Source organism: Nomascus leucogenys, chromosome 8, assembly GCF_006542625.1.
Source record: "Nomascus leucogenys isolate Asia chromosome 8, Asia_NLE_v1, whole genome shotgun sequence".
NCBI classification, from domain to species: Eukaryota; Metazoa; Chordata; class Mammalia; order Primates; family Hylobatidae; genus Nomascus; species Nomascus leucogenys.
In genome coordinates, this window is record NC_044388.1 from 361,631 (window position 1) to 382,242 (window position 20,612).

The 20,612-nt window shown below is 41.9% G+C and overlaps 1 protein-coding gene across 5 annotated transcripts in view; it reads right to left on the reverse strand.

Annotated features, from left to right (window-relative positions):
- SCN8A (sodium voltage-gated channel alpha subunit 8) overlaps nt 1–20,612 on the reverse strand; it is a 218,581-nt gene that overhangs the window by 52,227 nt on the left and 145,742 nt on the right. For all 5 annotated transcript variants that reach the window (XM_030816524.1, XM_030816526.1, XM_030816527.1 and 2 more), the window contains exons 13-14: nt 10,178–10,310; nt 4,618–4,856 (exon numbers count right to left, since the gene is read on the reverse strand). In XM_030816524.1, coding sequence (XP_030672384.1) covers nt 4,618–4,856; nt 10,178–10,310 — 372 coding nt within the window. The remainder of the gene's footprint in view (nt 1–4,617; nt 4,857–10,177; nt 10,311–20,612) is intronic.

Genomic DNA, 20,612 nt, shown 5'->3' on the forward strand with positions numbered 1-20,612 from the left:
ATAAAGAGACCATCTCCAGGAGAAGATCCCGGAGTGGGCTGAGGAGGGACTCCCCGCAGGGGAAGACTCACAAGGGGTACCAGAGCCAGGTGAGCTGAGGAGGGACTCATGTAGGGGAAGGCCTGATGTGGGGTGTCAGATCCCGAGTGGGGTGAGGAAAGTGTCCAAACAGGGAGGTGGACAGTGAGGGTGTGAGAGCTCATCAGGGTGAGGAGGGTGTCGCCTAGTTTGGGATAAAGTCACTGGGCCAGGTGAGAACTTCCAGGAGTGTTCACATAGACAGGTGGTGGCATGAGCAGGGTGAGGAGGGGTGGCCTGGTGAGGGGTGTTAAGAGTCTGTGCAGGATAAACAGAGCTTCTATGTCGGGGGAAAGTCTGGTGTGGGATGACAAGGATGTCCATGCAGGCGAAGGCCTACTGGGAGGCATCAGGGTCTAAGCAGGGTGGAAACCATGTGTGAGTTGGACTGGTGTGGGTTCCAAGCTGAGGAGTGTGAGCAGGTGTCCACATGGAGGACACGGCTCGGGTGCTGACGGGGTGGGGGGCACCCAGAGCCTATACAGGGTGAGGAGGGTACCCAAGCTGTAAAAGGTAACAGTGGCTTTTTGATCAAGTAAGTATACCGAAGATAGTGGCAACAAGGTTTCTTATTGTTGGAGGCGTGACAAATACAGAAAGGGAGAAAACTAGAAAGAATCTTGCAGTGCTGGATTAGAACTGGAAGTGACAGGATCGACTCATGGTTTGCAATATCCACGGCTAGCTCAATATAAACAGCTCATCGTGTCCTGAGAGGGGCTGCACGCCGCTCCCATAGCAATATGCATACCTAGATCTCAGATCTCTACCTCTTCCTTTTTTTTTTTTTTTCTATTTTGTTTTAGAGATGGGGTCTCATTGTGTTGCTAAGGCTGGTCTCAAACTTTAAGCGATCCTCCTGCCTCAGGGGATACTCAGCCTAGATCTCTACTTCTAAATGCCATTTTTCCACTAAAAGACTCAGGGCTTCTTGAGAAATGGCTGATTCCAGCCCTGGGGCTGGAAAAACACAAAAGTAGACTGGAATACCTTGTGGTACCAGAAAGCCAGGAAGTGATGAAGACATGTCAAAGGGATCAGAAGCCAGCTTGAAGGGATTCCCACTGGCCACATCAGAGGAAGTCTAAACATCAAATGGATTATAACTCAGATAAAATAGAAAACCATTAATCCACACTGATATAAATAAAGGAAGAAATCAAAATCTGAATGAACAGGAAATTTAAATCGTTTCAAACGGTCTTCCTCACAAATACCTATTAAGTATACAGTAAGTCCTGACTTAATGTCCTCAATAGGTTCTTGAAAACAGCAACTTTAAGCCACATGATGTACTATATGCCATAGGAACTTAACTCTTGTTTATATCAACTGGCCTATGGTAAAACTGGTTTTGTTATACAGCATATCATTTAGCTTAAAGTCACAGTTTCCAAGAACCTAGAACCTATAGAGGATGTTAAGTGGGGACTTACTGTAAATGGGAAAAGCGTAACTTCACAGATGAAAAGCCTGGAAGACACCTCCTTAATCAAGTGATTAATGAATATCACCAGTAGTGGGGCAAATGGAAGCTATGTGCCAACTGGTAGATACAACGTGAAGAAGATAGTCTCACTTATCTGATATTCCTACCAAAATGCAGAACCTGCACCTAATCATAAGGAAGCATCAGACAAGCCCACACTGAGGGAATTCTACATAACAAATGGCCTGTAGTCTTCAAAATGTCAAGACATGAAAGTCAAGGAAAGACTGAGGAACTGCTCCAGGCTGAAGAAAATTAGAGAGATATGATAGCTACATGTAATGGGGTAATCCTAAAACTGCATCCTTTTGTTATAGAGGATTCCACTGGGATCACTGGTAAAACTTGAATAGGGCCTGAGAATTAGACCCTTAACTTGACTCACAATCAGGGCTATAGGAAAAGCCTCACATTCCAACCACAGGACAAGGTCATACTTTATTTTACAAGTCAGTCTCATTTTTTTTCCATCCTCTTATTCTCAGGTTCAGTCAAAGGCTCTACCCAATTCTCCAGATCTCTGAAAATTCTCCTATTGAATTATACTAACACAGTTTCTAAGATTTATAAGGTACTTTTAGCTATCCCAAAGACTTCCGTATAGGTTCTCATTTTATCTTCCCAACCAATGATGGCATGGTATTATCCTAACTTTACAGATGCGAAACATTTCTGGACAGAAATCAATGACTTATTTAAGGTTATACGGTATCTAATAGGAATGAAAACCCAAATCTTCTGACTTCTAATTCTGTGTTCTTTCTGCCAATCTCAGCGCTCGTGTTGACTGGCAGCAAAGTATATCTTTGAGATTCTGGTATTGTTCAGAAAACACTCATGAGGTCCAGCACACACCCAACTTCCTTACTTGGCATCTCCACTCAGTGAACAGACACTTAATATGTCCAAAACAGAACTCTTGATTTTACACGTCAAGCCAGTTCCTTTGCAGTCATTCCACTTTTCCCTCAGTTATTAAACCCCCACATCTAGGCACCATTCTTGATTTCTTTCCTTTTACCCTCACATCTAGTACAAAGTATGCTGGACCATATACTACCCTCCCTCCCCACTGCTAACTGTACATTTACTTGCCGTTTGAAAACTCTTGCCACCTAAGAGCTTTCTTATTCTAGAACTGGGTTCTGGGTTGGCTTGTCTCATGGAGTTCCTGAATATTAGCTGTTGACCTTCTCTTATTTCCTCTTTCTTTACTGACGGTTCTGAGCAAAGTCCTGCATACTTACAATTCTAATTTAGATGTCATCCTAAATCTCTAAGTTTTCATGACAGGAAAAATAACATTATTTGCTAGCCTGGTCTGACTGGAGTTCTAGTGGGGATAGGTGAAAAAGCCTCTCAAAATCCCTTGAAAATCAAAGACTGGTTCTGTAAAAAGTAAGGAAAAGTAAAGATTTTGAGAAAAACAAAACTTTACAGGGAAAACAGAACCACCAACATCAACAATAAAAATTATCAAGACATATTTCTCATTACTTAACTCTTGGCTACTAAAATCAAGCTTATATCTATATGATATTGTTGACAGGCTTAAAATTCTGCTTGATGGCCAAGGTACTGTGTCAGCCAGTCACAGCATGTGCCCACCAACAGGCACCTTTCAGAGCCAGTCAGCAGACTTCTTGGACAGTCTGTGGGAGTGTCCCATTTCAAGACTACAGGCATTCCATTGGACTGCACACAAGGGTTTACATCAGAGCAGAGAGCCTGGAGCATGTCACCAACCACAGACATGGAGACCGGAAAGACCACAGAATCATCTTGGATGTATACCAGGGAACACAATGGGCTACAAAGGATCTCTTTGCCATGTGATTTTCAGAATGAGAAATGAAAATGATACTGTAGTGCTCTAATAGTATAGTAATAGGACTTAAGGTCAAAACTGTGTGGTGTGTGTGTGTGTGTGTGTGTGTGTGTGTGAGAGGGTGAGAGAGCACACACAAGAGAAACTGGGCAGAAATCATGCTCAAATCATTAATAAACGGTAACAGCCAGATCTGGACATGCCTGTGGTTAACACCTAAGGAATTAGGGGGCCCAGGTGACCTAGGGGATTCTTTCTCACTCCTTTTTTTTTTTTTTTTTTTGAGACGGGGTCTCTCTCTGTTGCCCAGGCTGGAGTGCAGTGGCGCAATCTCGGCTCACTGCAAGCTCCGCCTCCCGGGTTCACGCCATTCTCCAGCCTCAGCCTCTCCGAGTAGCTGGGACTACAGGCGCCTGCCACTACGCCTGGCTAATTTTTTGTATTTTTAGTAGAGATGGGGTTTCACCATGGTCTCGATCTCCCGACCTCGTGATCCGCCTGCCTCGGCCTCCCAAAGTGCTGGGATTACAAGCGTGAGCCACCGCGCCCGGCCACTACTTCTTTACTATCTATCAAAATTCAATTAACTCCTGATTTTTGTAGTAAAGAAAGCACATAATCCTCAAATCACAACTACTTAATTTCAGAATACACACTTTGTAATGTTTTTTTTTTAAACTACATACTTTAATGGCCTAGAAGTTGGATTGGAGGGGGAAACCAGCCCTGAGTGAAAACTTTCCCATAAATAGTCCCCATTTAGGTAATTAAGGCCTGACAGAGCAGGCAAATCCATAGTTACATGTAGTGTACTATAAGAGCTCCCCTATTTTGTGGTAGATGTTACTTAAGGTGAAAGGGGAACTGATTTGCTGGAGCAATGCAGGAATCAATGTGAGAAACAGAATGAGGAAAAAATCCAGAAGTACTTGGCTCAGGCTGCTGAAACCAACCCACTGTACCAGGCCTCCCATTCTGTCGCCAACATTGGTTTTCTGCCAATAGCTCCTAAATGACGTCTTCAAAGTTCTGCAGAAAGAGGAAAGGGATCACAACAGGGAGCAGAAAAGCAGCTGGTGTCCTGGCATATGTGGAAGCATTTGTCTTCCAATTAACTATTACTTTCTTTTCAAAGAAACTCCAGCTTTCAGTACCAGAAAAAGATATCTTACAGGCAAAACACGTTCCAATCCCAATATCAGGAGACAGTGTTCCATCTTACCAGATTTCCTACAGCCAAGACATGTTCAAATTGTGGTGTCATAGGATGGTGCTCCATTGCCATAAACAGTGTATTCAGGACGATGCAGATGGTGATGGCTAAATCCACAAAAGGGTCCATAACTATCAAGTTCACAATCTCTTTCAGTTTTATCCAGTAGGGGTGGCACTCCCAGATGAGGAAAGTGTTGGCAAATTTATACCAGCAGGGCGGGCACTTTCTCTGAGACTCTTCCAGTTCTATAGTAAGTAAGAACAAAGACGGCCCCTCAATCACAGCAAGAAAACCAGGGGGACACGCTACTCACTCTCACAGTCATTATCACTGTTATTAATATGGAATCAAGGTTGTTTGAGTGCTGACATTCCTACGTGTTTTCCTTCTCTCTAAGGTGGAGAGGAAGCATGATCTATACAAGTTGCCTCCCTGTTAATAATGATCTAGTTATAAATGAAACTCAAGCCATCAGTTATGGGAGTAGAGCACAGAGGTCAAGAGCTTGGCCTCTCAGGTCTGACTCCCTGGCCTCAACTGGCTTGAATGCTTACAAGTTGTGTGATCCCAGGCAAGGTAACTGACTTCTCTGCTCAGCTGCCTCAGCTGTAAAACAAGGCATCTACTTCACAGGTTATAGGACTGAATGAGTCCTGTAACCTCATTTTTATGTGAGTTTGATTAAATTAGATGCTGGTGTAAAGCAGTCACCACAGTATCTGGCACAGGGTAAATCCTCAATAAATGGTAGGTATTCTATTATACACTGTATTATTCAGTTATTGTCAGAGAAGCCATCAAAAGTATGGACTCAAGCCAGACATATTTGAGTTCAAGTATTAGCTCAGCCACTTGCTAACTGTGGGACCTTGAACAAGTTACTTTGATTTGCTGTGAGAATTAAAGAGCTAAAATATATACAAAGTGCCCCAGAATACCCTGGCAGATAGAAAGTGCCATGGAAGTGTTTGCTATTATTATTATGTTCATTAGCAGAACCAGCATCATCAACCAAGCCACCATGTAAAACACATCTGCTACGTTCTCAAAGAAGTACAAGTTACTGTCTCCACCCTTAACAAGTTCACAGCTCATGGTTGAGTTAGAAATACAAGTCACATTCCTCTCCCCTTTTCACCCTTCCTTCCTTGTTCTGTCTCCTCCTGTCTCCTTCTTTCTTGCTCCTTTGCCCTTTCCTGCTCTCATCCTTTGCTCTTCTCTTTCTTTCTACAGCTTCTTCCTCCTTCCCTCCCTGGATCATCATCTTCTTTCCTTTTTCTTTCTCTCCTTTGTCTTATCTTCTCTGTCTCTTTTAGCAACAGAATGTGTTATTTTTAAACAAGATCTCACATGACCCCCAATACATAAAATACACCAGGAATTGCCCTAGATGAAGTAGGAGCCCACTCGGATAATTTCTTCCTCTCCTGAGGCACTCCCCTAGAACTCCAGGACCTGATACACACAGACTGAAAAATCATTGGACTAGACGATCTCAAAGGTCACTTCCAAAGCAAAGATTCAAAAGAATTATCAGATATCAAAGACAGACACTCAACTGGCAGTTACAACAATCTAGGTATGAAGCCTTACATAACAAAGCTCTCCTCAAATTAAGCATGAAATACAACTGTCAGGATTACAAAATTCCAAGGACCCCGAGCTAAGAGGATGCTTTTTAAGAGGTGAACTTTGAAAACCTGTCAGAATGTGAGGTATTGATTCTACAGGGTTGGCTGTAACAGCTACTCTTTCCCTGCCCAATTCTGCTGACACTACCAAATCATTTAAGGAAAAAAAAAAATTCCCTAACATTTCACCAAAACCAAGATGGCTGCCTTAAATTAACCTACGTTCCCTTTTCCAACCAGCTGGATGGCGATGCTTTATTTTAGACAAGGTGGTTTTGGCTGAGTTTCTGATTGGTTCCCTGGTTGCTAAGAAAATGGTTGCCTTGGTTTTTCAGATTTAAGGACCCCTGTAAGCGCCACGTGGGAGGCTGCGTGGGAAAGGAAGTCTGTGAGGAAAATCTGCTGTGGCTTCTTCCTCAGAGAACTCCCTCCCTTCCTAAGGTAAATATAGTTTTCTCCCCCAAAAAAGAAAATGACAAGGTTCTCTTATTTCCATAAATTCTTACAGTACATATTTGGAAATTTAGTTCCGTTCCCTTTTTTATCTCCTCCCTTCTCCAAACGACTGCTGCTCATTGGCACGTGGAGGCTGGAGCTGCGACTGTTCACATTTATGACAGTTGACACAATTGTAATGTTTTAAAATGAACTAGGTCTTGAGTCTTGCCACACAGCAAAAAGGGGTTTTCCTGCCCTACAGGGCACCAAGAAAATTCCTCTAGGGATACCAGACATCTCTTAGCCACATTTACTGAGAAGGGAAGATCCTCAGGATAATCTTTTATGCCTACAAAAAGCAAGACAATGTGGAGCTTCAGGAGCTAGAAAAGATCATTTGGGGAATAAGCAGGCTTATCAAGTGACTTATGACTTTGCAAACTGTTACTGGTTCCACATGCCTGGAATGGCCCAGTATTTGGCGTGGGGGAATGGGTTAACATGTAGGGGTGAGATGTCCAAAGGCTTGTGGGGTTTCTCTTACTTTGCTTTTGGACATTTTCAGAGAGTTACTCTAGGTCTCAACCTCAGGGGTACTGGGAATTGTTTTCAGAAAGGACCTCACAATTTCACCAAGATAGTGGCTTTGGTAGACCATGAGGTTTCTGAAGGCAGGAGCTTCTCTCAACTCAGTTCAACAACTTTTAAGCACCTGCAATGTGCTAGGCACAGAGGATACACTGATGAAGAGCCCCCACCCTCACTAAGGTTACTGCTACACAGGAAAGGCTGATATCAGCCAAGTAACTATACTGACACTTGATGCTGGTCAGTTGAATAAAAGAATAGATAAATAGTGGCAGCAATAGCTACGGCCAGTTACCTCTGGGGGAGTTTTTGGAATTGTTTTACCTGAGAATCAATAATGTCAAGTACTTCCTTGATATTGAAAATCAATAATGTCAAGTACATCACTACTTCCTCTTTCTTACTTCACCATGATCTCCCCTTCTCCCACAGCTTTCCTGCTTTGAAGAGACTACAATACTCTACCTACACCCCACGCCCAGTCCTCTGAAATATCCCCAAAGCTTATAGCTCTGCTAGTGGTGAACTCTACTAAATGTGCTGGGTCCTGGTAAGCATGTTTGCAGTAGGATGGGGTGGGGCAGAGCAGGCAGGGTTTTCTAATTCTTGACAGGATTCTGGAATTCTCCACTGTGGCTTCTAAACTATTAGGTAAGTCATAGCCTGCCTCTTGGGTTTTAAATAATAATTATTTTAATCTTTGGATTAAAATAATGTCAAAGTTTCCTAACTGAAAGTCTGAGAGCAAGAACTGCAATTCATTCAATGCTGGCTTTTAATGCTGTAGCAAGCATTAAATACAGAGGGACCAATGGTTAAACAGACAAGGATGTTTCATTCCCTCTTACGTGATTCTGGTCAGCCATTCATTGCTCTTTGCTTATAGCAGTTCTGTCCCATCAGCTTCAACAAAAGGGTCAAATACAAGGGGAGAGGATAGGAGGAATGCCTGAGCAGGAAATGGCAGGACAGATACAACTATGTGAAAATCAGAGCTTAGGAAAGAGGACAAAGAACTGGAATAATATCTTCCTACTCAGGAACACAACTACATCTGTCTCTGTCTCCTGAGCTACCCTTACATCTATTTTTTTTTTTAATGTGTGTGATGGTGGGTAAAGGGTGGAGAATAAGCACAGCAGGACAGAAAGAGAAAGAACAGGGAGAAGAGGGAGAAAAGAGAATTTTAAAATGTCCCAATGGTTTGTATCCAATTCGGTAAAGGGATGAAAGCTCTAAGGCCTCCGAAAGGAGCCCTGCAGCACCAGCACTCCTACCATTCTAAGCACAGCCAATGTCTGCTTGACAAACATTGTTTGAGCATCTACTTTTGCTGGGACCTATGCTAAGCCAATGCAGTAATACATAAATAACTGTTGCACTATATCGATAGTTCTGCTGTTCTGATGTCTCTACCAATAATAAAATGTACCTGTTGGAGGTTGTTAGTTTTTCTTTCTCAACTGCCACAGATACCAGAGAAATCTTGTCTTGGTCTCTATGTGAATAATAAAATTAGCTAAAGTTCTTAGGCTAGGATTTCTTAGCTTGGAATTCTTAGGACCTGCAGTTATTTGCCCACAATCTCAAAGTATAAGCTACAAAGCTTGAAGATGTTCTATCAGACAGTAACCTCGATGGTAATTAAAGAAAACAGGAATAAATGGAGGTTGTTAAGGCAGATGAAAGCAGTTAATTCATTTTTTTACTTGATATATTCTCAAGGTCAGTCTAGTTATAGTCTCATTCTTGGCACATATGTGGGGAAGTACGCACCCTTAGAGAATTCTTTTCTAGGGACTCTCCCTCCACTGCAACCCCCTCCCCAACACACACATACACACACACACATATACATACACACAGAGTAGAAGTGGCACTGGGTTTAAATGACTAAAAAAATAACTTGTCTCAAGGATACCGGGACCATTTTGAGTTTTCCTGTCTCAGGGACTTTGGTTATTCCGGGCATCTGCATTCTGAAGAACAGCAATTTGAGGCCTCAAGAATAGTCTAGATCTACAATGAGACAACTCAGCTAAGTCAACATAAATCCAATGAAGAAGATGGGTGCAGAATCCATCAGAATCTTGGGAGAGGAAATCTGTCACTGAATTTACCTCTAAAGAAAGCATGCAGATCCTGGACTACAGACCACAACTGGAGAGGAGCTGATTTTTGCTAGGGGGACTGTGGCCTAATGGAAAATCTTCAGGTATTCCTCAGCACGCCAGGTTGTGTCATAGAGAACCCACCTAATACAGAGAACTCAGGCACTGACAGCAACATTACTGCAGACGTGCTATGATTCAACAGTGGTTGCTCTTTCTCTGTGGCATGGAGCACTCAAAGTAAGAAGGGTTTCAACTTACCTAGTCACACATCAAATTTATTTATGGATATGTGGGGGTGTTTGAAGAGAGACAGAACTAGGTGCAATCAAAACGCACAGTACATTCTTCCTTAAGGGAAAACCAAAAGGGCTGTAAGTAGTTAAAAAGGAAAAAAGGAAGGTATGTTTTGGGGTAGAGGCCATGAAGGAAATTCTATGATTTTATATCTTTGCAGTTCTTCAATCTACATTCCTTTATGCCTTACAGCACCCAACTCCTCATGATGACAATGACAGGGGTCTTGAGTTCTTCTAGGTCACTTATGCAGGTCCTTTCCTATCTCTTACCTACCTGTGTACAATGCTGGCAGCATATCTGAAGCCCATATATTTGATTCTCTGCATGTAAATTTAGGAAGAGAATTTGTGATTCTAGTTTCTATATAGGAATAGGTTCCATTCCTAAAGCTCAGAGACAGTCTTTGCAAAACTCAGACCAAGGGACAAGGATTATATTTACCATGCACATTACATATTTATATCTCAGCAGGTTGGACTGACATCAGAGGGCACATACCTTCTACTAGTGTATTTGTAACAACACTCATTATACTGTTGATTCTGTCCTTCCGCCCGTAGGAGGCTAATTGGTCCATGGAAACTAAAAGAGATCCAGGGCCTTTCTTCTTAATTTCCACCTCAGTTGTAGCCTTAAAAAAAAAAAAAAAAAGCAAATAGAGTGAGTTAAGTCTATAAAGGTAAATCTGGGCCTCACTTGATAGACAGTCCAGTGTGTGATCTTCATTACAGTCTTTAACTTTGATCCTACAGTCCTATTCACTTCAACAAGTAGAATGAAATGAATCGGCCATGGTTCATCCTTATTTCTATGGGTGATAAGATGAAGTCATTTAAGTCTATGTGAATCTACAATGACCCCAAGAATCTGGCTGGGACCCAAACATCTCACCTGGTTCATTCCAAGCATAGAGTAGAAAGACCAGATCCTCCTGGGGTACTGTCAGCAGAAGTAGACCCTGAGTTCTCTGGTCCTAATCTCAAATCCACAATATTTGGCTAGAATTGGTCCACATGATAAAGTCAGTCAAATTTACTTCTATTTGAAATTTCATTAAAGTCAAGTTCCTGATCACACTGAGTATTACAGATGCTGTTTCTTCCTTGAGCAGGAGCACTATTATTCTAATAAACTGCCTCTTCCAAATACCAAATCTGGGCCTAACTGAACATTGGCAAGTTGAAGATCTGCTCCAGATCTCCTGCAAGCCATTGTAAGAAAGTACAGAAAGGTTTTGCTATCTTAATTAAATATATTGTATCTTATGTTTATCTTGCCCTTTCAGTTTTATGAGTTAACCTGCAATGTTCAAATTCCCAATAAAAAATGTCAGAAAATATAATCAGATTGTTATAAAAAATATGATTACATGCTCCACCCTGGGCAATAACCGGTATGGTAGATTACAGCAAAGGGTTTCTTAATGTCCCTGACTTACGTTCTTGTGACTATTCCACATCAGTTCAGGCTTAATGGGGTGGCTTAAAACCTAGCTCTTTAGCAACCATGTTGTTCACTGTACCATATCACCCACGTAGACTTGGCTCTTCCTTCTAAGATGGTGAAGGTAAGAGGACAGAGACGATTGGCAGCCCTCAGAGGACAGGGGAGATTGTATGAGGCTGGAGAAGCATATGTCTGATCAGTAAGAGAATGATCCTAGCTGTTTTAAAAAGAAAATAATTACCTCTGGAGAGCTACATCAAAAAGCCCATCTGTTCTAAACATCTTCAGATTTTAAGGACTGAACAGAAGAAAGTTCCTAGCAGATTATGATTTATCTTATCAAAGTGTTTCATTAGCCTGTAATCCCAGCTACTCAGGTGGTGGAGGTGGCAGGATTACATGAGCCCAGGTGTTAGAGACCATCCTGGGCAACACAGAGAGACCTCATCTCAAACAAAAAAAAAAAAGTGTTTCATCAGACCGTTTCACTGATTCAGATTTGGATCAGTGACCTTGGGGTCTTGTTTGTTTTGTTCGTTTGGCAAAGCTACAGAAGAAATACAAGAAAAAAAAAAACGATTTCCCTGGGAATTCCTTGCTGCATTACTATACTAACATCTGTGTATGTAAGAATGACTTGTGGTGGTGGCCACAGGAAGACGCCTCCTGCCTGTGGAAAAAGGAGAGAAGAGCAGGAAGGACTTTGTATTGTGGTTTGAGTGCCAGCATAGCTGCAGAATAGAACATCAGGCAAATCTCTAAGGTTTTTTGTTTTTTGCTTTTTGAGAGAGTCTGCTCTGTCGCTCAGGCTGGAATGCAGTGGCATGATCTCGGCTTACCGCAACCTCTGCCTCTGAGGTTCAAGCAATTCTCCCACCTCAGCCTCCTGAATAGGTGGGATCACAGGCGTACACAAGCACACCCGGCTAATTTTTGTATTTTTTAGTAAAGACAGGGTTTCGCCATGTTATCCAGGCTGGTCTGGAACTCCTGGCCTCAAATGATCCTCCCACCTCAGCCTTCCAAAATGCTGCGATTACAGATGTGAGCCACCACACCCAGCTAAAATTTAATTTTATTTAAACAAATACTTATTGTGTGCTAAGTGCTGTGGATACAGTGGTGAACAACACATACAACATGGTCCCTGTCCTCTTGATGGGTTTCGCCATGTTGGCCAGGCTGGTATCAAACTCCTGGCCTCAGGTGATCCACCCACCTTGGACTCCCAAAGTGCTAAGAAATCTCTAAGGCTTTTTGTTCCAATCCCTGGCTTCCAGACAACATGTCTGGACCCACCTGGGACCTGGGGGGACTTGCCACCCTGAAGGGGAGGACACAAACCTGGCTGGCTTCACCACCTGCTGACTGTAGAGCCCTAGGGCCTTGAGTGAACACAGGTGGCAGCCATGTAGTGGTTACAGCGGGCCTTGGGCAAGACCTTGTGCTGTGCTGGCTTCAAGTCTGACCCAGCAGTCCCAGTAGTAATGGCCAGAGGGGTGCTTACATCAACACACTCCAGTTCAAGGTGGCTCAGCACAGAAAAAGAGACTCCATTTGTTTGGGAGAAAGTGAGGAAAAAGAACAAATCTTTGCCTTGTAATCCAGAGAATTCTTCCAGATCTTTATTATCCAAGACCACCAAGGTGGTATTTCCATGAATCTGCAAAAACCACAGCATTATTGGACTTGGGGCTCAAATTCCTTCAAATACCTGGAAAGCCTTCTGAAGAAGGACAGGCACAAACAAGCCCAGATTGTGAAGACTATAATAAATACCTAGCTTGTCAATGCCCAAACACCAACAAACATCTAAAAGCATCAAGATCATGCAGGAAAACATGGCCTCACCAAAAGAATTAAATAAGGTACCAGGGACCAATCCTGGAGAAACAGAGATATGTGACCTTTCAGACAGGGAATTCAAAAGAGCTATGTTGACGAAACTCAAGGAAATTCAAGATAACACAGAGAAGGAATTCAGCATTCTATCAGATAAATTTAACAAAGAGACTGAAATAATTACAAACAATCAAGCAGAAACTCTACAGTTGGAAAATGCAACTGGATACTAAAGAATGCATTAGTCTCTTAATAACAGAATTGATCAGACAGAAGAAAGAATTAATGAGCTTGAAGACAGCCTATTTGAAAATACTCAGAGGAAACAAAAGAAAAAAGAACAACAACAACAACAAAACGAAGCACACCTGCAAGATCTAGCAAATAGCCTCAAAAGGGAAAAATCTTAGAGCTATTGGCCTTAAAGAGGATGTAGAGAAAGAGATAAGGATAGAAAGTTTATTCAAAGGAATAATAACAGAAAACTTGCCAAACCTAGAGAAAGATATCAACATTCAAGTACAAGAAGATTATAGAACACCAAGCAGATTGAACCAAAAGAAGACTACACCTCAAGGCATCCAATAACAAAACTCCCAAAGGTCAAGGATAAAGAAAGGATCCTAAAAGCAGCGAGAAAAGAAAAAAAAAAACAACATACAATGGAGCTCCAATAAATCTAGCAGCTGGCCTTTCAGTGAAAACCTTACAGGCTAGGAGAAAGCGGTAATGATATATTTAAAGTGCTGAGGGAAAGAAACTTTTACCCTAGAACACTGTATCTGGCAAAAATATCCTTCAAGCATGAAGGAGAAATAAAGATCTTCCCAGATAAACAAAAGCTGAGAGATTTCTTCAACACCAGACCTGTCCTACAGGAACTGCTAAAAGGAGTTCTTCCATCTGAAAGAAGAGAGGATGTTAATGGCAAGAAGAAATCATCTGAAGATACAAAACTCACTGGTAATAGTAGGCACACAGAAAAACACAGAATATTGTAACACTGTAATTGTGGCATGTAAACTCCCACATGCCACAATTACAGTGTTATGATAAGCCAATATAAATAATAACTACAACAACTTTTCAAGACATAGTACCATAAGACATAAAGAGAAACAACAAAAAGTTAAAAAGCAGAGGGATGAAGTTAAAGTGTACAGTTTTTATTAGTTTCCTTTTTGCATGTTTGTTTTAAGTTGTCATCAGTTTAAAATAATGGGTTATGCCAGGTGCAGTGGCTCATGCCTGTAATCCCAGCACTCTAGGAGGTTGAGGTGGGCAGATCACCTGAGGTCAGAAGTTTGAGACCAGTCTGATCAACATGGAGAAAGCCCGTCTCTACTAAAAATACAAAATTAGCCGGGCGTGGTGGCACATGCTTGTAATCCCAGCTACTTGGAAGGCTGAGGCAGGAGAATCACTTAGGAGGTGGAGGTTGCAGTGAGCCAAGATCACACCATTGCACTCCAGCCTGGGCAACAAGAGTGAAACTCCGTCTCAAAAAATAAATAAATAAAAATAAAATAAAATAATGGATTATAAGACATTAATAATATTTGCAAGCCTCATGGTAGCCTTGAATTGAAAAACACACAACAGATACACAAAAAATAAACAGCAAGAAATTAAGTCATACCACCAGAGAAAATAACCTTCACTAAGGGGAAGACAAGGAAGGAAGGGAAAAAGTAAAAGAAGACCGCAAAACAACCAGAAAACAAATGGCAAAATGGCAGGAGTAAGTCCCAACTTATCAGTAATAACAATGAATGTAAATAAACTAAACTCTCCAATAAAAGGACATAGAGTGGCTAAATGCATGAAAAAATAAGACCCAATGATCTGTTGCCTACAAGAAACACACTTCATCTATAAAGATACACAGACTGAGAATAAATGGATGGAAAAAGATATTCCATGCCAATGGAAACCAAAAAAGAGCAGAAGTAGTAGCTACACTTACATTAGAAAAAATAGATTTTAAGACAAAAATTATAAGAGACAGAGATCGCTATTACATAATGATAAAGGGGTCAGTCTAGCAAAAGGATATAACAATTATAAATATACATGTACACAACACTGGAACACCCAAATATGTAAAGCAAATATTATTATAGCTAAAGAGATAGACCTCAGGCTAGGCACAATAGCTCATGCCTATAATCCCAGCACTTTGGGAGGTCCAGGTGGGTGGGTTTCTGGAGCCCAGGAGTTTGAGACCAACCTGGGAAACATAGCAAAACCCTGTCTCTACAAAAAAATACAAAAATTAGCCAGGCATGGTGGTACATGCCTATAGTCCCAGCTAATCAGAGGGCTGAGGCAGGAGGATCACTTGAGCCTGTAAGGTCGAGGCTGCAGTGGGCTGAGATCGCACCACTCCACTCCAGCCTGGATAACAGAGCAAGACCTTGTCTCAAAGAGAGAAACAGACCTCAATACAATAACAGGTGGAGACTTCAACATCCCACTTTCAGCATTGGACAGATCTCCCAGACAGAAACTCAACAAAGAAACATTGGACTTAACCTACACTAAGGATGACCTAATAGAACAAATGGACCTAATAGATATTTACGGAACATTTCATCCAAAGGCTACAGAATACACATATTGCCCTTAGCACATGGATTATTCTCAAGGATAGACCATATGTTAGGTCACAAATAAGTCTTAAAATACTCAAAAAATTTGAAATATCCAGCATTTTTTACCACAATGTCAAGCATCTTTGAATAAAACTAGAAAACAGGAGGAATTTTGGAAATGACACAAACACGTGGAGATTAAATATGCTCCTGAATGACCAGTGGGGTCAAAGTCAATGAAGAAATTAAGAAGGAAACTGAAAAGTTTCTTGAAACAAATAGCAGAAACACAACATAACAAAACCTATGGGATACAGTGCAAGCACTACTAAGAGGGAAGTTTAAAGCTATCAGCACCTTGTTGGGAGCAAGCCCCCCAAAATCTGGCCATAAACTGGCCCCAAAACTGGCCATAAACAAAATCTCTGCAGCACTGTAACAGGTTCATAATGGCCCTAACACCCAAGCTGGAAGGCTGTGGGTTTATGGGAATGAGGGCAAGGAACACCTGGCCTGCCCAGGGTAGAAAACCGCTTAAAGGCATTCTTAAGCCACAAACAATAGCATGAGCGATCTGTGCCTTAAGAACATGCTCCTGCTGCAGTTAACTAGCCCAACCTATTCCTTTAATTCGGCCCTTCCCTTAGTTTCCCATAAGGGATACTTCTAGTTAACTTAATATCTATAGAAACAATGCTAATGACTGGTTTGCTGTTAATAAATATGTGGGTAAATCTCTGTTTGGGGCTCTCAGTTCCGAAGGCTGTGAGACCCGATTTCCCACTTCACACCTCTATATTTCTGTGTGTGTGTGTCTTTAATTCCTCTAGCGCCACTGGGTTAGGGTCTCCCCGACCGAGCTGGTCTCGGCAAGTGGCGCCCAACGTGGGGGCTCAAATCCAGGTCAAAGGGTCGCCAAAGCGATGGTTGGAACGGAAAACTAGCTGGAGGACACCCGAGTACTCGTAAAGCAGTACCCGTGGTGAGTAAGAAGGGGAGCTCGGACGCCTCAGGGTAACAATGGGACAGGTATGGGGTCTGGTTCGTTTCACCTTAGAACTTTTTCACACTGATAATGAGGAGGAACAAGAGAATAGTGAAGTAACAGAAGAGGTTACAGAGCAGGTTTATTTGCCAGCTAAAGCTAAAGCGGCAAAGGAAGGAGAGGTTCATCCCTACCCTTCTGCACCCCCTCCTTATTATTTTGAAGAAAATGACCCCCTGGCTCTTTCTTTTCCAGAGGACATTGGGCGAAAAGTAGTTGCCCCAGTGACTGTTCGAGCGGCACCTCAAGCGACGGCTCTTAGTTCTATTCAGGCAGGAATTCAGCAAGCTAGACAAGACGGTGATTTAGAGGCTTGGCAGTTCCCTGTTAGAACAAACCCCCCAGATCAACAGGGAAATATTACAGTTACATTTGAGCCTTTTCCTTTTAAATTACTCAAAGAATTTAAACAAGCTATTCATACTAAAAAAGAATGTAGAAAAAATTAGCGAGTCAGGCAGCCAGATAGGGGAAAAAGGAAAGCTGTTGAGTCTGAAATAGGTCCAACATGTAAAAAAGGAAAACACTGGACTCGTCAGTGTCACTCTAAGTTTGATAAAGATGGGAACCCGATTTCGGGAAACACCACGAGGGGCCCGTCCCAGGCCCCGTTCTAAACCAGGGCATTTCCAGCTCAGGCCTCACCCCTGTATAATGTCTGTCCCCCACCACAGCCTGTAGAGCTGCAGTAGATTTATGCTGCACAAAAGCTGTGAGCCTTCTGCCTGGGGAACCCCCGCAAAAGGTCCCAACAGGAGTCTGTGGACCCTTGCCAGCGGGGACAATAGGATTACTTCTAGGAAGGCCTAGTTTAAGTTTAAAAGGCGTACAAATACATACAGGAGTCATTGATTTAGATTACAATGGGGAAATTCAAATTGTTATATCTACTTCTGTTCCCTGGAAAGCAGAGCCAGGAGAGCGCATAGCACAGCTCCTGACTGTGCCGTATGTGGGAATGGGAAAAAGTGAAATTAAACGAACAGGAGGATTTGGAAGCACAAATAAACAAGGCAAAGCAGCTTACTAGGTAAATCAAATTACTGATAAACGCCCTATCTGTGAAATAATTATTCCGGGAAGGAAATTTAAAGGTTTGGGAGATACAGGAACAGACATTTCAATCATTTCTCTATAGCACTGGCTGTCCATGTGGTCAATTCAATCCGCTCAATTGAACATAGTTGGAGTTGGTAAAGCCGCTGAAGTATATAAAAGTTACATTTTGCATTGTGAGGGGCCCGATGGACAACCTGGCACTATTCAACCAATTATAACTTCTGTACCTATAAATTTATGCGGAAGAGATTTATTACAACAATGGGGAGCACAAGTTCTAATTCCAGAACAATTATATAGCCCTCAAAATCAACATATGATTCATGAAATGGGGTATGTCCCTGGTATGGGACTAGAAAAAAATTGCAAGATTTGAAAGAACCACTTCAAGTGGAAAAACAAAGTTCTCGCCAAAGATTAGGAAATAATTTTTGATGGCGGCCATTGTTAAGCCTCCAGAACCTATACCTTTAAAATGGTTAACAGATAAGCCAATTTGGATAGAACAATGGCCACTAAGTAAAGAAAAATTGGAGGCTTTAGAGAAATTACTTGCTGAACAATTAGAAAATGGGCACATAGCTCCAACATTTTCCCCTTGGAATTCTCCAGTTTTCGTAATTAATAAAAAATCAGGTAAATGGAGAATGTTAACTGACTTAAAAGCCATCAATTCCTTTAATAGTCATAGATTTAAAAGACTGTTTCTTTACTATCCCTTTAGCTGAGTAAGACTGTGAATGGCTTGCATTTACAATTCCTGCAGTAAACAACCTGCAGCCTGCTAAGCGTTATATGACCACTTGCAAAATTCGACTTCTCGCGCTGGTTTAATTATAGCTCCTGACAAAATTCAGACTACTACTCCCTGCTCCTACTTGGGGACCCGAGTAAATGACACTACCATTGTGCCACAAAAAGTAACCATACGTAGGGATCAACTAAAAACATTAAATGACTTTCAAAAATTACTAGGGGATATTAATTGGATACGACCTGCTCTAGGCATTCCTACCTATGCCATGAGTAATCTGTTTTCTATCCTTAGAGCAAATCCTAGTCTCACTAGCCCTCGGCAATTAACGAAGGAGGCTGAGGCAGAGTTACAATTGATTGAGAAGCAAGTCCATAAAGCTCAAATACATAGAATAGATCCAGAGAAGACTCTCGATTTGCTAATTTTTTCAACCCTGCATTCACCTGCTGGTGTTATTGTCCAAGAACAGGACTTAGTAGAGTGGCTTTTTCTTCCACATGCTAATTCACGGACTCTAACTCCTTATTTAGATCAAATCGCTACAATGATAGGGATTGGGAGAACTCGGATTGTTAAATTACATGGATATGATCCTGGAAAAATTATTGTCCCTCTCACGAAGGCACAAATACAGCAAGCTTTTATAAATAGTCTTACTTGGCAAACCCATTTAGCTGACTTTGTGGGTATTCTCAATAATCATTTTCCTAAAATGAAGCTGTTTCAGTTTTTGAAATTAACTAACTGGATTCTCTCTAAAATAACTAAATTTAAACCAATTGAAGGTGCTGAGAATGTTTTTACAGATGGGTCTCGTAATGGTAAAGCTTCTTATTTTGAATCAAAAGGTAAAGTTTTCCAGATGTCCTATACTTCAGCTCAAAAAGTGGGGCTTGTAGCTGTAATTGAGGTATTGACTGCTTTTGATATGCCTATTAATGTGATTTCTGATTCTTCATATGCGGTTCACTCCACATGGTTAACTGAAAATGCTCAGTTACGATTTCATACAGATGAACAACTGATGACTTTATTTACCCAATTGCAAATAGCAGTTAGAAGTAGAATGCATCCTTTTTATATCACTCACATTAGGGCTCATACACCTCTTCCAGGACCTTTGACTGAAGGGAATCAAATGGCTGATCCCTAGTTGCCATTGCAATATCTAATGCTAGACATTTTCACAATTCAACCCATGTTAATGCCTCTGGTCTCAAACGCAGATACAGCATTACCTGGAAAGAGGCTAAAGCTATTATCCAGCGATGCCCAACTTGCCAAATGGTACATTCCTCACCTTTCACAGGAGGAGTTAACCCTCGAGGACTGCAACCTAACTCTCTTTGGCAACTGGATGTCACACGTGTTCCCTCGTCTGGGAGACTAGCTTATGTACATGTATGTGTGGACACCTTTTCTCACTGTGTCTGGGCTACATGCCAATCAGGAGAGTCTTCTGCCCGTGTTAAACGTCACTTTTTGCAGTGTTTTGCAGTGATGGGCATTCCAGCTTCTATTAAAACAGAGAATGCCCCAGGCTATACTAGCCAAGCTCTAGCTACATTTTTCTCTGTGTGGATTATTAAACACATTACTGGTATCCCATACAATTCTCAAGGACAAGCCACAGTGGAAAGAATGAATCTCTCCCTAAAACAGCAGTTGCAAAGGCAGAAATGGGGAGATAGAGAATATGGAACCCCACAGATGCAACTGAACCTAGCATTATTAACTTTAAATTTTTTGAGCCTGCCCAAAGGCCAGATGTTATCAGCAGCTGAACAGCATCTACAGAAACCAGCTGCAAAAACAGACACAGAACAACTGATTTGGTGGAGAGAGCCAATGACAAAAAGTTGAGAAATAGGTAAAATAATAACTTGGGGTAGAGGTTATGCTTGTATTTCTCCAGGCCAAAATCAACAGCCGATTTGGATACCATCAAGACACCTGAAAGCTTATCATGAGACAGATGCCGAGGAAGAGACTCCGGGAGGATCCCGTGGACCCCCCGGTTGCAGCCATGTCGAGACCGATGCTGAGAAGGACCCCAACTGTCATGAGCAACACCCGTCGAACACAGCCACCCACCTGGGGACAGATCAAGAAGCTGTCACAGATGGCAGAAGAAAACCTGAGGAAAGCGGGACAGCCAGTCACAATGAATAATGTAATGGTAGCTATGAT